The sequence below is a fragment of the Emys orbicularis genome, chromosome 2 (genome assembly GCF_028017835.1).
Source record: "Emys orbicularis isolate rEmyOrb1 chromosome 2, rEmyOrb1.hap1, whole genome shotgun sequence".
Classification (NCBI taxonomy): Eukaryota; Metazoa; Chordata; order Testudines; family Emydidae; genus Emys; species Emys orbicularis.
In genome coordinates, this window is record NC_088684.1 from 69,064,858 (window position 1) to 69,086,725 (window position 21,868).

General features: G+C 39.2%; 1 protein-coding gene across 1 annotated transcript in view; it reads left to right on the top strand.

The window, feature by feature from the left end:
- LOC135873621 (DGAT1/2-independent enzyme synthesizing storage lipids-like) overlaps window positions 1-18,388 on the top strand; it is a 30,427-nt gene extending 12,039 nt beyond the window's left edge. Inside the window, exons 3-7 of the mRNA XM_065398257.1 lie at window positions 3,375-3,539; window positions 8,772-8,965; window positions 10,258-10,318; window positions 13,031-13,170; window positions 15,953-18,388. Of these exons, the coding sequence (XP_065254329.1) occupies window positions 3,375-3,539; window positions 8,772-8,965; window positions 10,258-10,318; window positions 13,031-13,170; window positions 15,953-16,057 (665 nt within the window). The 3' untranslated portion in view covers window positions 16,058-18,388. The remainder of the gene's footprint in view (window positions 1-3,374; window positions 3,540-8,771; window positions 8,966-10,257; window positions 10,319-13,030; window positions 13,171-15,952) is intronic.
- Window positions 18,389-21,868: the final 3,480 nt, after the last annotated feature.

A 21,868-nucleotide genomic window follows, 5' to 3' on the forward strand; every position in this document is an offset into this window, starting at 1 on the left:
AAACTGCTCAAGATATTTAAGACCAAAGCAGACTGTGAAGAACTTCAAAAAGATCTCACAAAACTAAGTGATTGGGCAACAAAATGGCAAATGAAATGTAATGTGGATAAATGTAAAGTAATGCACATTGGAAAAAATAACCCCAACTATACATACAATATGATGGGGGCTAATTTAGCTACAAGTCAGGAAAAAGATCTTGGAGTCATCGTGGATAGTTCTCTGAAGATGTCCACGCAGTGTGCAGAGGCAGTCAAAAAAGCAAACAGGATGTTAGGAATCATTAAAAAGGGGAAAGAGAATAAGACTGAGAATATATTATTGCCCTTATATAAATCGATGGTATGCTCACATCTCGAATACTGCGTACAGATATGGTCTCCTCATCTCAAAAAAGATATACTGGCACTAGAAAAGGTTCAGAAAAGGGCAACTAAAATGATTAGGGGTTTGGAACGGGTCCCATATGAGGAGAGATTAAAGAGCCTAGGACTCTTCAGCTTGGAAAAGAGGAGACTATGGGGGGATATGATAGAGGTATATAAAATCATGAGTGATGTGGAGAAAGTGGATAAGGAAAAGTTATTTACTTCTTCCCATAATACAAGAACTAGGGGTCACCAAATGAAATTAATAGGCAGCAGGTTTAAAACAAATACAAGGAAGTTCTTCTTCAAGCAGCGCACAGTCAACTTGTGGAACTCCTTACCTGAGGAGGTTGTGAAGGCTAGGACTATAACAGCATTTAAAAGAGAACTGGATAAATTCATGGTGGTTAAGTCCATTAATGGCTATTAGCCAGGATGGGTAAGGAATGGTGTCCCTAGCCTCTGTTTGTCAGAGGATGGAGATGGATGGCAGGAGAGAGATCACTTGATCATTGCCTGTTAGGTCCACTCCTTCTGGGGCACCTGGCATTGGCCACTGTCGGTAGACAGGATACTGGGCTAGATGGACCTTTGGTCTGACCCGGTACGGCCATTCTTATGTTCTTATGCTGCAGGATGATCTCCCACCTTTGTGCAGCCAGTGGCCTGTGCACCCCAATACCATGCTGGAGCCTCTGCATTTATTTATTGACAAATAAAACTTGCAGAATTTTAAAATATTGTGCGCAGAATTTTTAATATTTTGGCGCAGAATGCCCTCAGGAGTACATGATGTATAAAATCCCAGCACTGATGATCAAATAAACATATTGGATCAAAATTAAATGCTTCCTTCTCTTTGTATTATCATTGAGGCTAACTGCCATTTCCCTGAAAGTTAACCACTCAGCATTTGTTAGTACAATATATTTAGACAGAACATGTCATGTCTCTTTTAAGCCTCATGTCAAGAGATTCTTAAAATCAGCACTTAACTTCAATCTAATTCACTTTTCCCACCCATTACCTTAACTTGACCTTGGAGCCCTAACCATTCAGAAGTCATAAGTCACCTGTTTTTTTCAATTAAAGAAGTATTTTTGGCAGCTATCAATTCTGCTAGGGGAATGTCAAAACTATGGTCTAAATCCATGACCCCTTTACTACTCCTACTATAAATATAAAGAAATTCTAAGAAATTATCTGCTCTTTATACATAAGAAAATCACCTATTTCTGAGCCTTTTTTCATAACCACTGTGTCTAGATCCAGCCAAAGCAAAAAAGGATGTTTGAAGAGCAATTTACATAAAGAACAAAATCCTTCCTGAAAATCATCTGCACTTGTTCTCTGCCATTCAGTCAAAGGGAAGTGAGTTTTTAAGGCATTGATAACTAGATAGTGCAAAGCCTGCATCAAAAAGCTTACAGAGCCCAAAATGCAACTTTAAATCTATTAAAGCATATTGGACCAAAACCATCAGCTATATCAAAGAGCAGAAAAAGATGTGCATATATATGTAGTTGCTTTTTTTGTAAAGAAAATTCTCATTCTCCGAGACACTTGCTGTTTCTTCCTCATACCATATCTAAGGTTTGACACTTCTGTCTGCACAGCTAAAACTCTCTCCCGACCCTCAACTACAGTCTGAAGTTACTGTAAAGTCATCCTCCCTGGCCTTTCTGACACCTCTCCCCCCTATGCACACCTTTAGTTATTTCAAAATGCAACTGTACAAAGAATTTTCTTTCCACTTAAGTAAGATGCACAATTTTCCTACTGTTTCTCTATTCATCTAAGAAGTCTTATAATACCATGAAAGTAATAAAGTTATTTGTATATGACGTTAGCCTAATACTGCTAACATTATTGTCTTAGCATTTGTATGGGTTTTAGGATTGGGACTAGCAGCAGAAAGGATTTCTCTTTTTACAGTTAAAACTTGTATGTAGAATAAAGGAGTTAGAGGACTATAGTCTTTGATAAGTGACTTCATTTCCTCTTTCTAACTTTGAGAGCGTTTCATCAAATAGACAAGATCAGCGTGCCAGGAAACCAGATCATCATTTCTTTACTGTGATGTTACAGCTCCTCAAATTTTGAAAGGAAAAGCTAATCAAGAGATGAGGCAAGAGTCTAGATACAATCAAAGAGAGTGGGAGGCATGGAAAAGCAAAAAAAGCAGCAAGAAAAATAAAAGGAAAGCATGTAACTAAACTACAGCTGAACATTTTACACATTTAACATGGATGGGCAGAAAAATACCATTAGAAATGGCTACCCAATAAAAGAAAGGCAAGATAGAGAGACAGAGTGTGTGTGTGTGTGTGTGTGTGTAACAAATTTCAACAAAGCATTTAAATAAACATGTTTAAAACTTCTGCACAAGTCCCAAAATTGTACTTTCCTCTGCCACCACTATCTCATTAGTTCTGCAGATACATTTTTCCTAAGAAGAGATTTTTTTTTTTTTTTTTTTTTTTTTTTTTTTTTTTAAATATAAAAGGCCTGCAAATGAAAAAACTGAAGGGCACATTGTCAAGTCAAAACTTTTTCCTGTCCCCATTTACATAAGATAGTGTTCTTGATCACTGATTTGTCACGGTTTCAAACTGTGGTTTACCTACCAATCCTCCTCCCCTCATCTGTTCCTTGTTTTAATTACTTTTAAATAATCACAATTACATAAGTGATATGAATGATTCGTAAGACTTCAGCAATGTTCTAGATGTTTATGGGGAAAACATATGTTAAAATGATATAATAGTTCAAGATAGTAAGGTAGCTTTTGTATTATTGTAAACTTTGTGTTTAGTGAAATTCTTCTCACTCTTTTAGAGTAAATAGTTAATTGTGAAATCAGCTTTTGTCATCTTTGAAGTCATCGTGCAGCAGCTCTTGTGTTCATCGTGCTCTATAACATTTTAACTTTTCTCAAGGATGTTGTTATATTGGAGTATGAGTGGTATAAAACATTGACTCCATTGTACCTTGTACTTCTAACAGGTTATGAGGTTCATGGTCTGGAAAAAATACCAGAAGGACCCGGGCTTGTTGTTTTTTACCATGGCGCAACTCCTATAGACTATTTCTACTTCTTGGCTAAACTCTTTATACTGAAGAACAGAATGTGCTATACAGTAGCTGATCACTTCGTCTTTAAATTACCAGGTAAGGGTCTTTCATTGCAAATAGTGAGCTTGGAGCATTTAATTGTAGAGACACTTTTTTTAGTGATATAATACCATAATATTACTGACACACATTAATTAGCACAAGTATTCAGATCGTATCTGCCAACAGTCTGTTGGACAGGACTTTCTTTGGTCTGTAGTAGCCCAAGGCCATAATTGTCCCAGTTTATAAATATCATGTATGGATTGGATAGGATTGTTTGGTGACCACTCCTACCTCATCTGTCCCATTGAGTCTGAAAGCAAAGCAGAGGAGATCATAGCACTAAGTAGCCATCTTGATTAACCAACAGCAGCAGCTTCCATGCCTCCTCCCATTTAATAATGCAGTCAGTGATTTGGGTGACTGACTGACTGGGGCGGAAGGGTATGAAGTGACATTCAGTAGCTGCAGGGATGCCCCTCAAGTTGCCAGAGGCAATAAAAATGTCTTTAATATCCTCTCCCTGAAAAGAATGCATAATGTAACTGGGCTTCAGCCCAAGAATACAACTACAAGTAGGATCGAGCCTCTTTGGCAGAAGGACTTAGAGGTGGTTGAGGTAGGGATACATTGGTTTAGATAAATATATCTAAGGAGGTTAGCTCAGTGGTTTGAGCATTGGCCTGCTAAACCCAGGGTTGTGAGTTCAATCCTTGAGGGGGCCATTTAGGGAACTGGGGTAAAAATCTGTCTGGGGATTGGTCCTGCTTTGAGCAGGGGGTTGGACTAGATGACCTCCTGAGGTCCCTTCCAACCCTGATATTCTATGATTCTATATGTTAAGGTCCTCCTGAGCACTAGTATAGAGAAAGTTAAAGAGGGTAAATATGGGAGCCTGTGATAATTCATTAAACTAACTTTTTATATTAAAGTAACCTAAAATTTACCTAAATGCTGATGAGGAACAAATTCCCCCAGATGCCATCTTTTGTCTTGTCCTTGAGGAAATGGTGGAATTTTCTATAAGATATCCCTTCTTCCTTCCTTCCCAACTTTTTTCAGAGATGTCCTATTGAATAAATGTTTGAATAAAAAGTTCAGTATAGTTTGAGGTGCATAGATTTCAGAATATTATTTAAATGGATGAGGCAGTGTTCTTTTCTGAAGAACTTAGGTTTTTGGTTCTTAAATGGAAAGAACTGCCATGCAGTGTTAGGGCTTGTCTACATTACCCGTGACGGGCAGCGATTGATCCAGCGGGGGTCGATTTATCGTGTCTAGTCTAGACGCGATAAATCGACTGCCAAGTGCTCTCCCGTCGACTATGGTACTTCACCGGAGCGAGAGGCGCAGGTGGAGTCGATGGGGGAGCATCAGCAGTTGACTCACCTCAGTGAAGACACCGCGGTGAGTAGATCTAAGTATGTCGACTTCAGCTACGTTATTCACGTAGCTGAAGTTGCTTAACTTAGATCGATTTCCCCCCTCATCCCCCTGTGTAGACCAGACCTTAAAATTGTTCAGTTAACATAAAAGAATCTTAAGTCAGCCACCCTGCCCATCCTGTATATTGTACGGATTAGATTTAATGAACAATAATACATTAAACTGCATATTTATAAAAATAAATACAAAACAACATGTGCAGTATAGCTAAGTTCATGGTACTGTAGGAACCTTGCCTCTTCCATTTCCTCTCATTTTACTTATACATTAATTTTTCATAAACAGCTTTTTTGCATGTAATTTTAAGATTTGCAATTGTTTTTTTTATTAAAAAAAAAAAAAAAGTCTTAGGCAACTGAGTGGAGTCCATCTTGGTTGACGTGTGCCTCTTAACAGTTGTGAGAAAATGGGCAATTTGGTGTTCATGTGTGTGCTGCACATATACATATATTATGGGCCAGATTCTCATCTAGTATAAATTAGCATAGTCTTATTGAGTTCCTGCTGAGAATCTTTCTGTATGAGTTCACGTTTGTGGACTTAAATTATTTTTTCACTGCTTCAAACTACATTTTGAAAGAGTCCTTTTTATGAACTCAGAACGCAGTGCTCCTTAGCAAAGGCTAACTATGTAAAAAGTTTGAACTTTCAAAGTTAGACTGTGCTTGATATTATTACATGGGAAGGGGGAGAGAATCGGTCTTATTTTTTTTTTTCATCAAACCCAGGAAAATCCATTGCCCAAGTTTAAACTTCAAAATTAGGATAAGCCTGGGGCTGAAGGAAAAATTTCTTCTTAAAAAAATAAAAATTAGACAAATATTCCATATGGCCAGCCATCATAATGCAATTTCTTAATCCCTGCCCTCCTATTGTTGCTCCTTTGTTTTACTCTTTTAAAAAATGAATTTAAAAAATAAAATCAGATGGCCTAAAAATAGTGTTTCTCTTATACTCATAACTCAGTTTGTTTAGGTCAGGTCTGCACTAGGAGTGTCTTGCTATGTCAGTTAAAAAGAATAAGCTGCATTATTATCGCTATCCTCCATCCTGTGAAATTACTGTACAAGTATAAATCACAGCTTTGCTAGTATAGCTGTACCCACAGGAGCGCTGCCAGTATAGTATACTGGCATTCCCATACCAGTAAACACTCCTTGTGTGGACATGGTCTCAGCTTTCATTTAAAAAAAAAAGCAAGTTGCTAGTTGTTATGGTTGGGTAGGGGAATCCCTCAAAAATATGAATTGTGTAGTCAGTGACGAGATAGGTATGTAAATTTGCAAAGAGGCTGGAATAATAGCTCTGAGAAGTGCCTCATTCATTTCAGTGAGGAGGTTAACTAAGATGCCTAGTGCTGATAATTTGAATGTAGTCATTGTTAATTATTTCATTCTCATGTAAGAAAAGAGAGGGAATCACCAATCTGCAGTTTTCTGTGAGTGATGTTGCATTTTGGTGAATTCTACCACTCCCAACTGTTCCCCCTCGCCCCTCCCCCCCACAAAATAAAGGAGCTAAGCCCAAGGTACATAGCAGAGCCCATGGACATATTCAAGCCCCACCGAGGGGAGCTAAGCTCAAGGAGCCCAGAGAACACACATGATCATGTTTTGAACATCTGCACGATCTCCCGTGAGTGGCAATTCATTTTGGCAACTCACATGGGTGAAGTTTATTTTGTGAGCAGAGCCTGGAAGAATACCACTACTTCATCTCCCCTATCCTTCCCCATTTGACCCCTAGATAAAAGTACTGAAAGGTTCTTGTCAATTTGAAAAATGAATAATTAAACTAACTTTTGTAATTCTGACAGTCATTATTAAACTAAAATGTAAGTTGTTCCATTGGTCTGTCAGAATGTGTAGCTTCTAGCCTTCTCCTCTTTAAGGCATATTCCTTCCAAGTATAAACAACTGGAAATGTAATCCTGCCTACATGAGGAAATCTATTATATAAATGCCCCAGAACTTCATTGACACAGAGTGAAGGTTGCCTGGTGGTGCCTTGTGCCCTTTCAGAATGTGAAGAGTGGTTCAACGTAAACTTCTGAAAACCAGGAAATACAAAGTTAAGGTACATGACATCCCCTCCCCCCCAACTCCTGCAATATAACCTTAACTCTGCCCTCTGGCCCAGCATGTCAATAACACATACACTAGCATTCTATCATTTACACACAACATTTTGAGAACAGAGCACATGGGCATTGTAGAACAAAGCCCAACAGCTTCTTTTTGCTAAGACAAAACTCGTGTTTAGGTCTGGCTTAGCTAACAGGAATGATCTGCACTTAAACATCGAGTCTGTTTCACACAAACCATCTTAGACTTGCTAAATTTAACCACCCCACCCTTAGGATTCCTTACCTTGAGGATTCCTTCTGAGACATTGCCTTGTCCCTCGCTAAGCCCCAGAGACTGCTGTCACATAGATCACCGGGCAGTCCACACAGCAAGAACACTCCTGCGCACCTCTGCTGACACAACCTACAGAATTCTGTGCTGAAACGATGCATACTTGGACACTTAAGGTATGCATGCACCACTTTTCATATCACAGTGCCAAGCTGCTCTAGCTAATCTCTCCACCATTCAACACAGCTACACCTAACACAGTGAATGCAACTGGAGTTCATGCAGATAAATGCTGTAAATTGATTTGTGGAATGCAGCACAAAAATGATGCATTCCATTAGTCCTTCCTCAGTCTATTTATTATAGATTGACAGATTTTAGGGCCAGAAAGGATTATTAGATCATCTAGTCTGTACTCCGGTACAACACAGGCAATACAACTTCATCCACTTATTCCTGTGTTGAAGCTAATAACTTCCAGAAAGGCATCCAGTGTTGATTTGAAGACTTCAAGAGATGGAGAATCCACCACTTCCTTTGGTAGCTTGTTAACCGTTGCACTCCCTTACTAGACTTTTTCCAGAGGCTATTGTCCACTCCAGAAGGGGCAGAGTTAAGGTTGCATTGCAAGGCTAGTGTGGGAGTGGTAAAGTTTGACTTATATCATCTGGTGTTGTGTGCCTTTCTGGTTAGACCAGTGTCTGACTTAAATAATTGAAATTCAAGGATGATGCAAGACAGGAAAGGGTTGCGTAATTTTAATTTATAAAACATGTCCGATACCAACTTGAATCTAATGTGAACAAAATTAGGCTCACCATATTTTTCTTTCATGGTAAAAATTTAGTCAGTATGTTTAGTTACTGTTACTGAAAATGCTGAGGGTTTTTTTTATTTTCTTTCTTCATCCATATCAACATGCTCTTTGACCATTGAAGGAAAGAGCTTTAAACAATTCCCATCCATTGCACTGGTGGATTTGGTCAGAATCAAACCACGTTTGGAAAGTATGGCTTGGAAAGGAGGTCATGCTGCTGTTAAATCATCTCTTCGTCATAGTTGATTAACCTGTCCAAAGGCATCTCTGTGTTTTTTTTGTTGGTTTGATTTGTTTGTTATGATTGAAGTTGTTACTACTGATTATGAGGTAGCACCTAATTTGATTAGGTGTGATGTACAGAGCCATTAAAAACAATCCTTTAAAGTTTAGATTTTATTGGCCAGGATTTTCAAAATCTACAAGTGATTTTTTGGGGGGTGCCCCATTTGGAATGCCTCTAAAGGGGCTGACTTTCAGAAAATGGGTGCTCTATACCTTCTGAAAACCAGATCCCTTTAGAGGTATCTCAAATTAGGTAACCCAAATCACTACTGTTTTGAAAATCTTGACCAATATATTTTGTTTTGAAACTGTGTGAAATCAATAGCTATGTAACACATCTTAAATGTTCTGTGTTGATAACTTATTTTTTACATCTTGCAGGTTTTAAACTTTTACTTGATGTGTTTGGAGTTATGCATGGACCAAAGGAAGAATGTGTTAAAGCTCTGAAGAATGGCCACTTGGTGGCTATCTCGCCAGGTGGAGTTAGAGAAGCACTCTTTAGTGATGAAACCTATGTTCTTGTATGGGGTAATCGTACGGGCTTTGCTCAGGTGGCCATTGATGCAAAAGTGGTGAGTGTGTGTGGAGGATCACAGAACAGAAGCAAAGAAGGTTAGATTTTTAGGTCTTTCTCTGGGGCTAAAGTTATTTTTCTCAGCACAGTAAAGCAAATGTTTATAAGTTATAGACGTATCATAAATATTCTCTTCCTAACTTTTGTAACTAAATTATATGATTCTATCTCCTCTCCTGTTTCTTAATGCATGCTTAGTTGTATAATTTTTTAATTTCTTTTTTGTCTGATATTGAAATTCAGCTAACTTTCATTTTCCACAAGCTCATGTCACAAACTTTTAATAGTACGGTAGTGTATGTAGTATTGGAGTATCTTTTCTAAAAATGCTAAAAAACTATTGGTGATATACTATCCTAGCATTTGTTTAATCTCTAAGAATCCAGTAACCAAAATCTGAGTGCTTCTGTGGCTCAAAATTATTAGTGTGACTTAGCTAAATGACTTCCATCTTCCATACAGTACTAAACTGTTCTACAAGATGTTACAGATGTTTGTTTAAATTCTTGGGAAATGTGAGATGAAAATATTTTGTCTTACGTGAGAAATATGCTCATGTAACTAAATGCTGGTGTAATGATGAGAGGTATAGTAGTCGTATGTGGCTACAAATGCTAGCTAATGGTGTGCGTGTGTGTATTTATGATGTGGGTGTATGATAAGATAGATCAATTTGAGATTAAATAACCCATAACAATAAGGGCCTCCAAAAGCTTTTGTAAATTTGACAGCCTTATGTCAATTTCTACATTAACAATGTATGGATAGCAGAATATGTTAAATGTTAACATAACTCCCCATAGTTTGCCCCAGCAAATGATTCCTTATATCCCTAGCCATGGTGCTTTACCCAATTTCATTTAGGTCTGAGACAATAACATTGCCTACACGTATATTAATTAAGCACCCTACGATCCCAGTCCTGCAAATCTTGCACATGTGTAATTGCTTATTTAAGTCCAGAAGGCTACTCAGATGAGTAAAGTCACACATGTGCAAATGCTTGCAGAGTGCTGTGGGGGCTCTAAAGCAATACCTGACTTTAAGAAGATTGACCGACTGAAATATACTAACTGTACTAACTCTACATTAGCAGGTGGTATCTTCCAATTTGGACCTTTCAGTACTATGGTAAAATAGCTTGTAGAACATTGTGTTGCTCACTGAAAAATCAGCTGTCTGCCAAAAGTATTTATCAAATAAATTACACATTTGTTTTCAAATAAACACTATGTAAAACAGTCTTCCACATATTTGCATTAAATTCTTATCTTTTTTTTTTTCTCATAGCCCATCATTCCTATGTTCACACAAAATGTTCGGGAAGGAATTAGGACATTAGGAGGAATAAGTAAGATATAAAATATCTATTTTTCTATTTTTAATTTTCTGTATATGTTCAATCTCCTTACCTCAGTAGAAATACTCTCTTTAAAATCTGTGTTTAGATTTGTCATACAGTCTTATTTCTCAGAGTGGGGGAGAGAAGTCACTATGCTTTAGTGGTATAAACTGAGGTGGAATTGAGAGTCCTGTGGCACCTTTAAGACTAACAGATGTATTGGATGCGTCTGACGAAGCGGGTATTCACCCATGAAAGCTTATGCTCCAATACATCTTGTAGTCTTAAAGGTGCCACAGGACTCTGTTGCTTTTTACAGGTCCAGACTAACACGGCTACCCTTCTGATACTTGAGGTGGAATAGTATTGTCAAATCTTAATATTGGCACTAGCATTGGATCAGATGATGACCTACATTATTCTGTGCATAGTGAAAGGTCTTGATAAAGGAACCTGCTGCTGAATTTGCATGTAGAAGAATAAGTTTTTAGAATAATACTTTTTTCCTATATTAACATGTCTGCTATGCCTACTGTGAGTTTTCTGTTCTCTGCTGGGAGGTAGACCAGCTCTAATTAATGCTGCCTACATTTATTTAAAGGTGGGGAAAAAATCTAAACAGTTCAACTTAATTTTAATCCATATCTAATTTGCTAATCAGGCAGAAAACATGTGTGAAAATACATACGTGTTCTGCCTCTCTCTTTTCACTTACCCCTCCCCCTTCATTTTTTTTCAAAACACACACTTGAAGTCTAAACAGTCTGCTCCTAGGACAGCTAGATGACAGGGTCTCTGCTGAGCCATTAGTGCAGGTTACATTAGACACACCTCTCCTCCACGCTCCTCCATATGCCTTGAGTCAGAGGATTACTAGAGTAGCCACATCTATCTGTGTAGCACCTTCTGCCTCAACCACAGCCGCTCCTTCTCCTGTTTCACAGTACTACAGACAAAAAGCAATCTTTCCTCCTGACATTGCTTCCAGTCATGATCAGGGACAGAATTCTGGGCAAAGAGAGCCTGGGCAACAAATGGAGAAGTGCAAGGTACCCACATGTTCTCCATGCACTACAGAATAGACATACAACCATTAACCGATGCAGTATTCAAGATTCATAGGCCAGAAGGGACCATTATAAACATCTACTCTGACCTCCTGTAAAAATGGCATATGGTAGAGGTGGGATTCAAACCCACACCCTCAAAGAGACCGGACCCTCCATCCAGTGCCTTAGACCACTTAGCCAGGCTACCAGCATAGGAAAGAGGTCAGCTCAGGAAGGTATCACTGGGAATGAAACCCAGGAGCTCCTTTTCACTAGAAAGGCACTAGCTAAGCCATGGTGCTACCCTCTGTAATTCTAAAGGTACAAGACCAAACTTGGCTTTTGCAAAAAGCTCCATCCCTGGAAGTGCTACAATCTCTAGTGCCTTGGGAGTTTGTTTCTATTCTAGGAAGAATTGGGGTTGTTTCCATCTAATATCTTTCCTGCTATTTGCAGTAGGATTAGTAGATATCTTAGAGAAATTTAGTTAACTTATTATTGGTGTATTTTGTCCTTTTATGTCTACCAGTTGTTGCTTTCATTACATTTGGACTTTCTTAGGTCTTATATGCTCTGTACACAAAACTTAATAACCCAGTCACTGATGATTTTCTTATCCCTTTACACTCTGTTAAACTAAGTTCTAGTCTAAGGTCACAGGTCTAGTACTGTCACAGCTTTGCGATGACACCACTCTGGTGACCTTGAGATAAGTGCTTTAAAAAAAAAGTAAAATAAATAAGCATATGATGGAGGCCACTTAATGCTGACTGATGCCTCTGATTTTGTCTCCTAAAAATCAAAATATAATATGCCATATACACTTTATAGTGCAGGATGGCTCTTTGATCTTCCACATGGTGGGGACCAAAGCAATAGGTTTTTTGTGTGTGCAACTCTCCTCTCTCACCCAGGTCTCTTCTGATTGAAGAGTTCCTTTCCCTTCCTTCCAGACCCCAAATTCCTGAAATTCAGGTAGCTAGTTCTATTCTAAATTCTAGTCTTCTATAGGTTCTTATATTGCCCTTATTACCCTAGTATCTGAGCATCTTTCAGTAGCGTGTTAAGCAATGTGATTAACATCTATCATATGTGGTTCATTCTCTCCTTCTCATATTTTGGGGGCAAGGGGGAAGAAGTAGGTGTATGTGCGTGTGCATTTTAGTTTGGTAGGGGGTTGTTTTGGAGATTTTTAAAAATAGATATTTGACACCCCCCCTGACAGGAATTGGTTGAGGAGGGTCTCCTAGGGATGCCTGTTTCCTTTTCTCCTGTTGATATTTCAGGGGAGGGTTTGTTGTCCTGTCTGCACCCTTTCTTCCCTCCAGTCATAACCCCCTCCACAGGATTTTGAGGAGGCTATCTACTAATCTGAACTTCCACCTATCTCAATAGCTCTCCTTGCCCTTTCAGTGTCAGTCACTGGATTACCTACTGCAGAAGAGAACTCTAAAAAGCTCCCTTCCAGGCATCATAGGAGCGGGTTGTGGTTATTCTTGTTTTGGCTGACACGCTTCCATTTTTACAAAGTGAAGATCAAGGGTGGAATAGCACTTCAAAGATACTGTTGTTCATTTGGGAACCTGAGATCAGAGGCCTGGGTTACTTTACAAGTTAATTTATCTACTGCCTCCCAAAATGCAAATTAATATTTTTTTAAACTAAAAAACAGGATTATTTAGGTTGATATATGAACGTCTTCGATTACCCCTCGTTCCTATATATGGAGAGTTTCCAGTCAAATTTCGTACATACATTGGAGATCCTATTCCATATGATCCAAATATAAATGCTGCAGAACTGTCTGGAAAGGTAAGGTTTGGGGGTTTTTCTTCTACTTTTTTCTACTTGCAATATTGAAACCGTTTAAAATACTTGTAGCTGAAAGTCCCTGCTGTCATGAAGCCGTGAGTGTTTAAAAAAATAAATTAAAAAAATAAATAGACAAGAACTCCACAAATTGGAAAGTAAGAGATTGTGAATCCCAGTGACGATTGGACCTAGTGAACTGTGGTTATTGGGCCAAGAGATCCACTATCTATGCAGTCTCCCTCATACAGCCTATGAAATTATTGTATGCAGATTACGTATAGAGTAAGGGTGGTGTTAAATCAGTGGCCTAGCATTCTTGGTATGGGTGTAATTTGTAAAGTCAAAATGGCTGAGAATTTAAAAATCCCAGTGAGGATTGAAACTGGTGATATTCTAAACAAAGCGATCTATCCACCATGGTTGTAGCTGTTTCTGTCCCTTCACACTGACTCAGCAGAAACTCTGGGCTTCAGAGTGACATAAGGAGAGATTGACAATCCTGGAAGCTTATTACAGTAAAAGCTGTTTTATCCGGCATGTTGGGGGAATGCCAGTAAATGAAAAATGCCGGTTAACTAAGAGGGAGGGAGTTTGGGTGGGGGGTTAGGGCGAGGGAGGGGGTGCGGGGCATGGTCTCTGGGAGGGAATTTGGGTGTGGGAGGGGACTTGGGGCGGGGGAGGGAGTGCGGGGTGCCAGACCCTGGGGGTACTCAATTCGAGCGGCTCCCCGCAAGCGGCAACCTGTCCTGGCTGCTCCTAGGTGGAGTCACGGCAGGTGGCTCTGTGAGCTGCCTCCACCCACAGGCACTGCCCCCGCAGCTCCCATTGGCTGCGGTTTCCGGCCAATGGGAGCTGCGGAGCCAGCCACCTGCCGTGCCTCCGCCTAGGAGCAGCCGGGATAGGTTGCCCCTTGTGGGAAGCCGCCTGAGGTGCGCGCCTCCTGAATCCGGCATCCCAAGCTTCCCCCTGTGCCCCAACCCCATGCCTTGAGCCCCCTCCAACACCCAAACTCCCTCCCAGAGCCCGCACTCCACATCCCCACACATGCCCCCAACACACTGCTGGCCCTGTGCCAACTGGAGTATAAACTGGACTTTCAATGAAGATCAGAAATTCTGGCTAATAGAGCTTTCTTATTGGTGAAGTGCTGGATAAAACAGCTTTTACTGTATATAGATACTGGAAGTATTTGTTTTCAAGTTAGTGATTTTTATCTTAGAGTATGCTAATTAAGTGTTACATAGTGCAATGTGGTCCTCTAACACACATCTATAGTTGTTACATCCCTGTTTTATGTTGTCAGAATTCATGATAGATTTCTTCATTGTTTGATTCTTGTAACCCTCTTCTGTCCTATGCTGATAGCTATAATATATGAAATGGAGGTAAGGAAGTTCTGGCACAGAAATAGGTTCTAGGCCCCTTGAAACAGTGTATGGTGTTTATTTGGATCAGAATGACCGCTTATCTTAAGTTCTAGTGTGAATTCTAGCCCAATGAAAATAGCTGTAGTTACCTGTTCATGAAAGTCATTTACATTTGTCCCAAAGGAGGTCCCTCTATTTCTTGGCTTATGTAAAAAAAAAAAAAGCTACTAAGAAATGTTAAACCCACCAGATCTGCACTGAGAATTATGGATGTTAACAGGAAGTAAAATCACATTAAAGCAAAGTGATCTCTCCACCTCCCAGCTACACATTCTAGTTCTTCGTCGTCTTAAGCGTCTGACCTACAACCACACAACATGCACACGCTCTTCACGTTTAGTATGTTCATAGATGATTAGTTCAGTCATCTTTTCTGTTTTATGGTCGTCTACTGTTTTATGTTCACATAATTATGACTAGCCTTTGTGAATGCAGAGTACAGGAAGCCCGCAGCTCTTTGGTAGACTGGCAGGTATGAATGGTGCAGGCAAGGGCGATTTTAGGTCAATAATCAGAAGTTCTTTAAATATGTACTTATAAAATAAGCATTCTGAAAGGAGATCCTTCGCTATCTCATGAAAGTTTTGACTGTGTCAGTATCACATTGGTTGGTCTCATTAGCTGGTTTGCTCTCTTTGAACATATTTATTGAAAGATGACATAGCTGATAAATGTTTGACTGTATTACTTAAATCCCATTTAACTAAAGCTCAGATATTTTCCCTCCATGGTTTGCCTAAAGCACTAGTCCTGTAGAGCTGCAAAGCTAGTGGGATTTGGAAAAGGAGGCTTGCTATTTATCATTTAAGGGAATTGTACATCAGGCTTTGAAGTTTTTTTACTTAGTGCCTGCATTTCCTCCAATCCTAAACGCAGACTTCAAAACCTGTTGGACTGTCTCCCATGACAACTTGACCAATTAATCAAAAGGGTTCGGATATCTCCTGAAAGCTTCAGATAAGCAATGTACTATAGGTATACTTTCCCATCATGATAGCTATGAGACATCATTAGCTTAATTTCTTTATATTTTTATGGAAACTTTACATGTTTAGACACTTAGGTGGAGTGAGCATGTACTTTTTACTGTTGCTTTGCCATTTATACTTTGTATATTTACTTATCAAAGGTAGATACATCAGGCATCACTGGTGCCTGTAAAGGAATAAATTGTAAGTGGTTTCTTTGAAAAAGATCCTACGCACATTTCCCCTGGTTTTAATTTAAAAGTAGGTATTGTGCCCTGGATTCTGGAATCTTTAGTAGGATGAAAATCTATTCTATGAATTGCCGTATTCCCACTAGTAAAAAGAACAGTTAGTTAATTTCCTTGCAATTTCTTTTTCTCTTAACAGGCAAAGGCTGCAATCCAGTCTTTAATAGACAGACATCAGAAAATACCAGGAAATGTATTTAGGGCTTTAATGGAACGATTTGAGACACAGCAGAAAGAAGACTAGTGTGTGGTGCATAACAAACTACACATTTACTTGTAATATTTTCAAAACTGTTTGTAACTTATATTATTATCCTCAAAATTGATTATTAAATGCATTGTCTTAATGATATTTCTTTTTTAATGCAGATGTTTTCTGTATAGTTTAACAAGAGCTGTGAGCAATGATTTTTTTTTTTTCTTCCTCTGCAGTGACCAGTATCAAACTTGAGCCCAAACTTGCAATCTTACTCAGGTAAAAATCTGACTAAAGTAATTAGCTTTGAAGTGCAGTCCTATATTGAAAAATAACTTAGTGAAAATGACATTGGAGGCTTCCATATTCATGGTCTTTTGATAATTTCCATCTCAAATTTCCAGGTTAAAAAAATGTTTTGTCTAACTGCCAAGCCTGCAAACTCATGGCGGATTCTGACATGCAAGCTAGATTCGTTTTATCTAAATACCATCACCAGTAATAGAGGTTCTTCCAACCAAATAAAGCCCTGAACTACACCTGTGAAACCCTATTTTCTTTAGATTATGCCCTTGGCTACATCTGTACAAACTTAAATTACATTCAAAGATGTTGGCATAGACAGGTGTCACCTAGCTTTACATGCGGAACCTGTAGTCCTGGTGGTAATGCTTCAGCTGGAAGGCATCCAGCTTTATTGTTGGAGCCCAGAAGGCGTTTGTGGGGCTGGAGCTTTATTAGAAGAAAAAGAAAAGAAAAACAAAAAGCAAGAAACTGAGCAAACTCCTTACTTAAACCAGTAAGACACAATACATATGGAACCCCATAATGCTATTTTGATGAAGTCATTTTTCAGGATAAAACCACGTGGGTTTTTTTGTCCCTGACTAAAGACTGTAGCCCCATAAATCTGCGAACAGAAAACCAGATCTTTTTTTTTTTTTTTTGGCACAGTGAACTGAATGCCTAATGTTTCAGAAAGAAGGCATGAGTAATATTCAAAACTGCAACGGTCAGAATTTTTAATTATATTACAAAATAGAATGCAATGTGTAATGTTCTTTTTTTCAGAGTTTCACCATATTCAGCAGTATAAACAGGCTTTATAATTTTTGTAGATATGTACCTCACTATTTTTGTAAAAAACTATATACATTTTTTTTACACATCAGAATTACTAAAATATGACTTGCCCTCAATTATGCAGTCTTCACTCATATAATACTCTCACTGAAGTGAGTGGGGGGTTTGCCTGAAGAAGGAGTTGCAGGATTGGGCTAGTTTTGTTCATTGACAATAAACTGAATTTTTATCTTAACGGAATCACTGACTAATGCATGAATTGTCTGAATAGCAAAATACCTTAAATATTTCCTGTAGATAAGTACTCAAACTGTCAGTGACTATAAAATTAATGTCTGGGAGTGTTCTTTAATTGCAGGAGGCCATCATCTCCTGGTAGGCCTTTTAAAAAACAAAACAAAACACTTTTAAAGAGACAAAGAGCAAATCTCTTTCACTTAACTGTTACAGTTTGGTTAATGCCTGCAAACATTTATGTGTACATGCCTTACTTTACACACAACTTAAGTCCCATTTAAATCAATGTGACTGTGCATATATTTGCAGGATCAGGGTTTTATATTAAGTGTAGAGTCGTATGGGGGGAACAAATGTCTGTACATTATAAGATCTGCAGAAACAATTCATCTCTGTGTACACTGTAGTGTTCTGTTTGATTTAAAATGTTTAGTTAAAATGTTTAAGCTTGAAAAAAATCATGTCGTGAAAACAAATGCCCTTTCCAAAGCCTTTGTTGATTTGTGATCTACTTGAAAATTTAAGGAGATGCTATCATGATCTAAGAATAACTTTAATTTATTGTTCTGTTTAATGCATTAGACCATTAAAACTGAGAATTTTTACTAAAACTTATTTTTATGTAAGTTAGATATTTTATTTTTGCATTTTTCTCAAGGCGGACAATGAAAACAGACTAGCTAAGTTGTAGTTACCTTTCAGGATGCACTAGGGCAGTGCTGACTGTTGGGGTTACACACAATATAGGGGAACACTTAATAATTTTTTTTTCATGGGAATTAAATGAGAGAGAGAGAGAGAGAGAGAGAGAGACCTATTATGTTGATCTTAGATTTTGAAAAACTTGCTTTTACTTCACATGGGGCCAAATTTCACCTGACTTTGTCCCTTTAATTTAAGAAGTATTGAAACCTAAGTATCAAATCAAATGCAGTATCAGTACTTTTTAGATATTAAATACACTTTTTGTTTGTATAGGCTTTTCATATTTAATTCTCTATTTGTGATACGTACTGTATAAACATACCCTACAGACAAATAAAATTGAAATTACAACTGGAGTAGACTCCTGAAATTACTTTATGCTCACTGTGTATGGATTAAGTGTGAGAGTACATGTAACTTGGCCCTCTGAAACTACCAGTGGATCTGAGCAGCAGAGTAGAAAGTGTCCAGTTGTGGGGGAGGAAAAAAGAAATAGAATACCAAAAATAATTACTAAGTTAAAGGAATAAGAAAACATTGAAAGAATGGATGTGAAAAACATTGGCAACTGTTCTGGGACTGTGCAGTAGGTATTGCCAAGGGTGATTAGTGGTAAGTAGCTATTGTGTTGTGTGTTAGGAGTAAGTTATTAATAGAATGCTGTAGTTGCCTTCAAGCTGGATGGCTAATAACTACAAATATTAATTGTATAATCTGCTGAACAGCAGATAATTTTTGCCTCTTTATTTCAACTGAGATGCCATAACAAAGACAGCAATTTTCATACAGGTTAGAAATGTGCTACTATCACACTAAAATGGAATTAGCACTCTTTCCCCTGCAAATCCAAAACTTTTCACTGGCCAGTTTTTTGGCTGCTTTTTACTGGCAGTTAATACTCTTCCAGTAGCAGTTTTAGTGACACCGAGATTACTGTAATTTAATACTGAATCTCTAAACTAAAATCATTTATATTTTGACAGAAGATGGAAGCTAGAGCAGTTCATCATTCTACCAATGTAGATCCTGTTTAAATAATGAATTATGCAATAGATTTTGTGTTGGATTTGCTGTACAGTGTGCCAAGGTGGCAATTTATACCACTATACTTTGTGAAAGATTTGCAAGGGCTAAAGTGGAGTTTTTCCCATTGTAATGATAAGTGTTAGAGTTGATTATTGCTAACCTCTATAAACTTGTCGTAAGAGGTTAGCTTGAAAGACGAAAAGTGCACAAGTGATGAAGTAGGTGAGGACAGACAGCTCCTCGCAGAGGGGTGTAGAACAAACCATACTTAAATAGAGGGTGGAATTTTCTTTTCAATAGCTGCAACAAATACAGTTCTTTGAGTGTGTGTCAGTGTGGAATCCACTGGAGGTGCACATGCACCTCATGCACACAAGACTGGATTTTTTTGATTAGCAGTGTCTGTTGGGTCCGCACGTACACCCTGTGCTACCTCATGCTGTCGCACAAGAGCATAAAGGGGGACCTGGCCATCTCTCAATTCCCTCTTAGCACCCATGGGAGTGAGACAACCTGGGGAGTGTCCAACCTGCTAGTTCTTAGCTCAGGCTAACGTCAAAATCTTCTGCAAATCTTCAAAACCGCTTCCCATCTCTGTCTGAATTAATCAGCAATCATCTGGACAGAATTTTGTTGGTCAGACTCCCCTTTACAGCCTCTCATACAGAAACTCCCTAAGCAGGGCTTATCAAATGGCCGATTTGAAACCTGCGGCCTTCAAGCCCAGTCCTTCCTGCAATGGACTGATCCTCCTGGGCACAGTAGGTATTTCTTCTGCCTGGGGGAATCGTACACTCCAAGCTGATGCTGTGTATGCTTATCCTTCTCCATGAGGACATGCAAGTCCTGAGATATGAGGCTGAAATTCCACCTTCTGGAACAGTCCATGAAGATCTCATCAGACACAGAAGAAATTAGGTCCAGAATCCTACTAGTAGTCAAGCCAGAATCATCTAGTGCCCCATGGAGCAGACAGGCAATGCCTAAGATTACAATGGAGAAGATGGCACCAAGGAAAAACTTGACACAGACACCAACATGAGCATTGGCACCAACAGCGGTACCAGCACAAAAGCTGTCCTCAGCTTCAACACCAAAGCCAGCACCAATAGCTCAGGTGGTGAAGTCAAACATCAAAAGGGCCCACTCCGAGCACTGAGGCAGAAGCAAAGGTCAGTAATAATAATGTTAAATAAAATTGTTCCCAAGACCGATGCCTGAGGAACTCCACTACTAACCTCCCTCCTGCCTGACAGAGAGATGTCCTGTAAGCTCCATACCCCACCCAGGGATGGAGAGAAAGATCAGGCTGCAAAACAGCAGCTTTGGGTGATGAAATGCAAGCAGAACCAGGCCCAGCATTAGTATTCTGACATCCATTGCCACTGATGCAGACTCCAGTACCGAAAGCACCTTATACATCAATGCTGCTCCTAGAAGACATCTACTCTTCACCATCACTGCAATATACATTCTCCCTGTCATCAAGCAGAGAATCTTCCCCTTGGAGTTCTTTCTACTCTGGGAACTGTGCCAATTGAGTGCCTGGCAACTGCAACCCAGCAATATGAGTTTTCTGCTAGATATACTCTGAAATGCCTTTCTGGTGCAGGAGTGATGTGTTCTGCAACGCCCATATACAAGAAAGAGAGGCCCTGATCTTAGTTTTGGCCTTCTGCGCTATGTGCTCTGCATAAACATAAGAAACAGTCCCTGCCCTGCTAATCTTACAATCTAAACAGACAACTCAGAGAGAGAGAGAGAGAGAGGTAGTCTGATTTTACAGATGAGGCTCAGAGAGATTAAGTGTCTTGCCCGAGGTCACATGGGACACCTATGGCAGAGCTATGTATTCAGTCCAGATTTACAGACTTCTAATCCACTGTTTTAATGATAGGATGAGGCTTCATTTTATACCATTCACACAGAGGGAGGGCTTGATTCTGCTGAGATACCACTGCAGGGTATCTCAGGGCAACTGCACCTTTAACCCTTCTTCGCCTCTGCTCAAGAAATGCCTGTTCAGGTCTTGGGCATCTAGCAGTCAGCTCACCCTGGACAGGGACCTGTGTCCCTTTCCCTCAAGATAGGAGTTCAGGTGCAATCTCCTTGCACTCACTGTGATTCTCCCCAAACAGTCTGACTAATGTCCCACCCCTGCTCTATGCTTTCTCTCTAGGGGCTATGACCAGGGTGTGCCAATGGTTACAAGTGACCCAAACAGCTCTTTCAGAAGAGGACATTTGTTTAAGGATAAAAGTATATAGAGAAAACAAAAAACAGTATCTAAACGCTTTACCAGTAGCTCCCCGTCAGTCCTGTGGAGACTGTAGCAGGTTCCAGTCTTTCCAAACCTTCATCAGACTTGGGTCCTCGGAAAAAAGGTAATGTCTGTTTGCTGAATCAAAAAGAAGGCCCTGAATCTCTTTAAGCTCAGTCTTTATATCCCAAAGCCTTTGTCTCCCAGCCTCCAGAAAACAGGCAGCCATTGCCCCCTTCCCCAGGGAGTAAGGCTTCAAAGGCTGGGTATCTGCATTAATTACCCCTCTGGTCATTCCAGATTCTACAGGAAATCCCCCTCAGTGAGCCAAGACCACACAAATACATACCGTATAACATTTATTGATCCAAAGGGTTATAATTATTCCACATTCACTGAAGTTTACATGCTTTGGTTCAATTATTTGGATAATATTCATAATGCTAAATACAATAGTCTTAAGAGAAAAGCATATCTGTCACAATCACCACTCAAATCTTTCAGGACCAGAGCAGATGTTGAGTTACACTTCTTCCGATTCATCACTG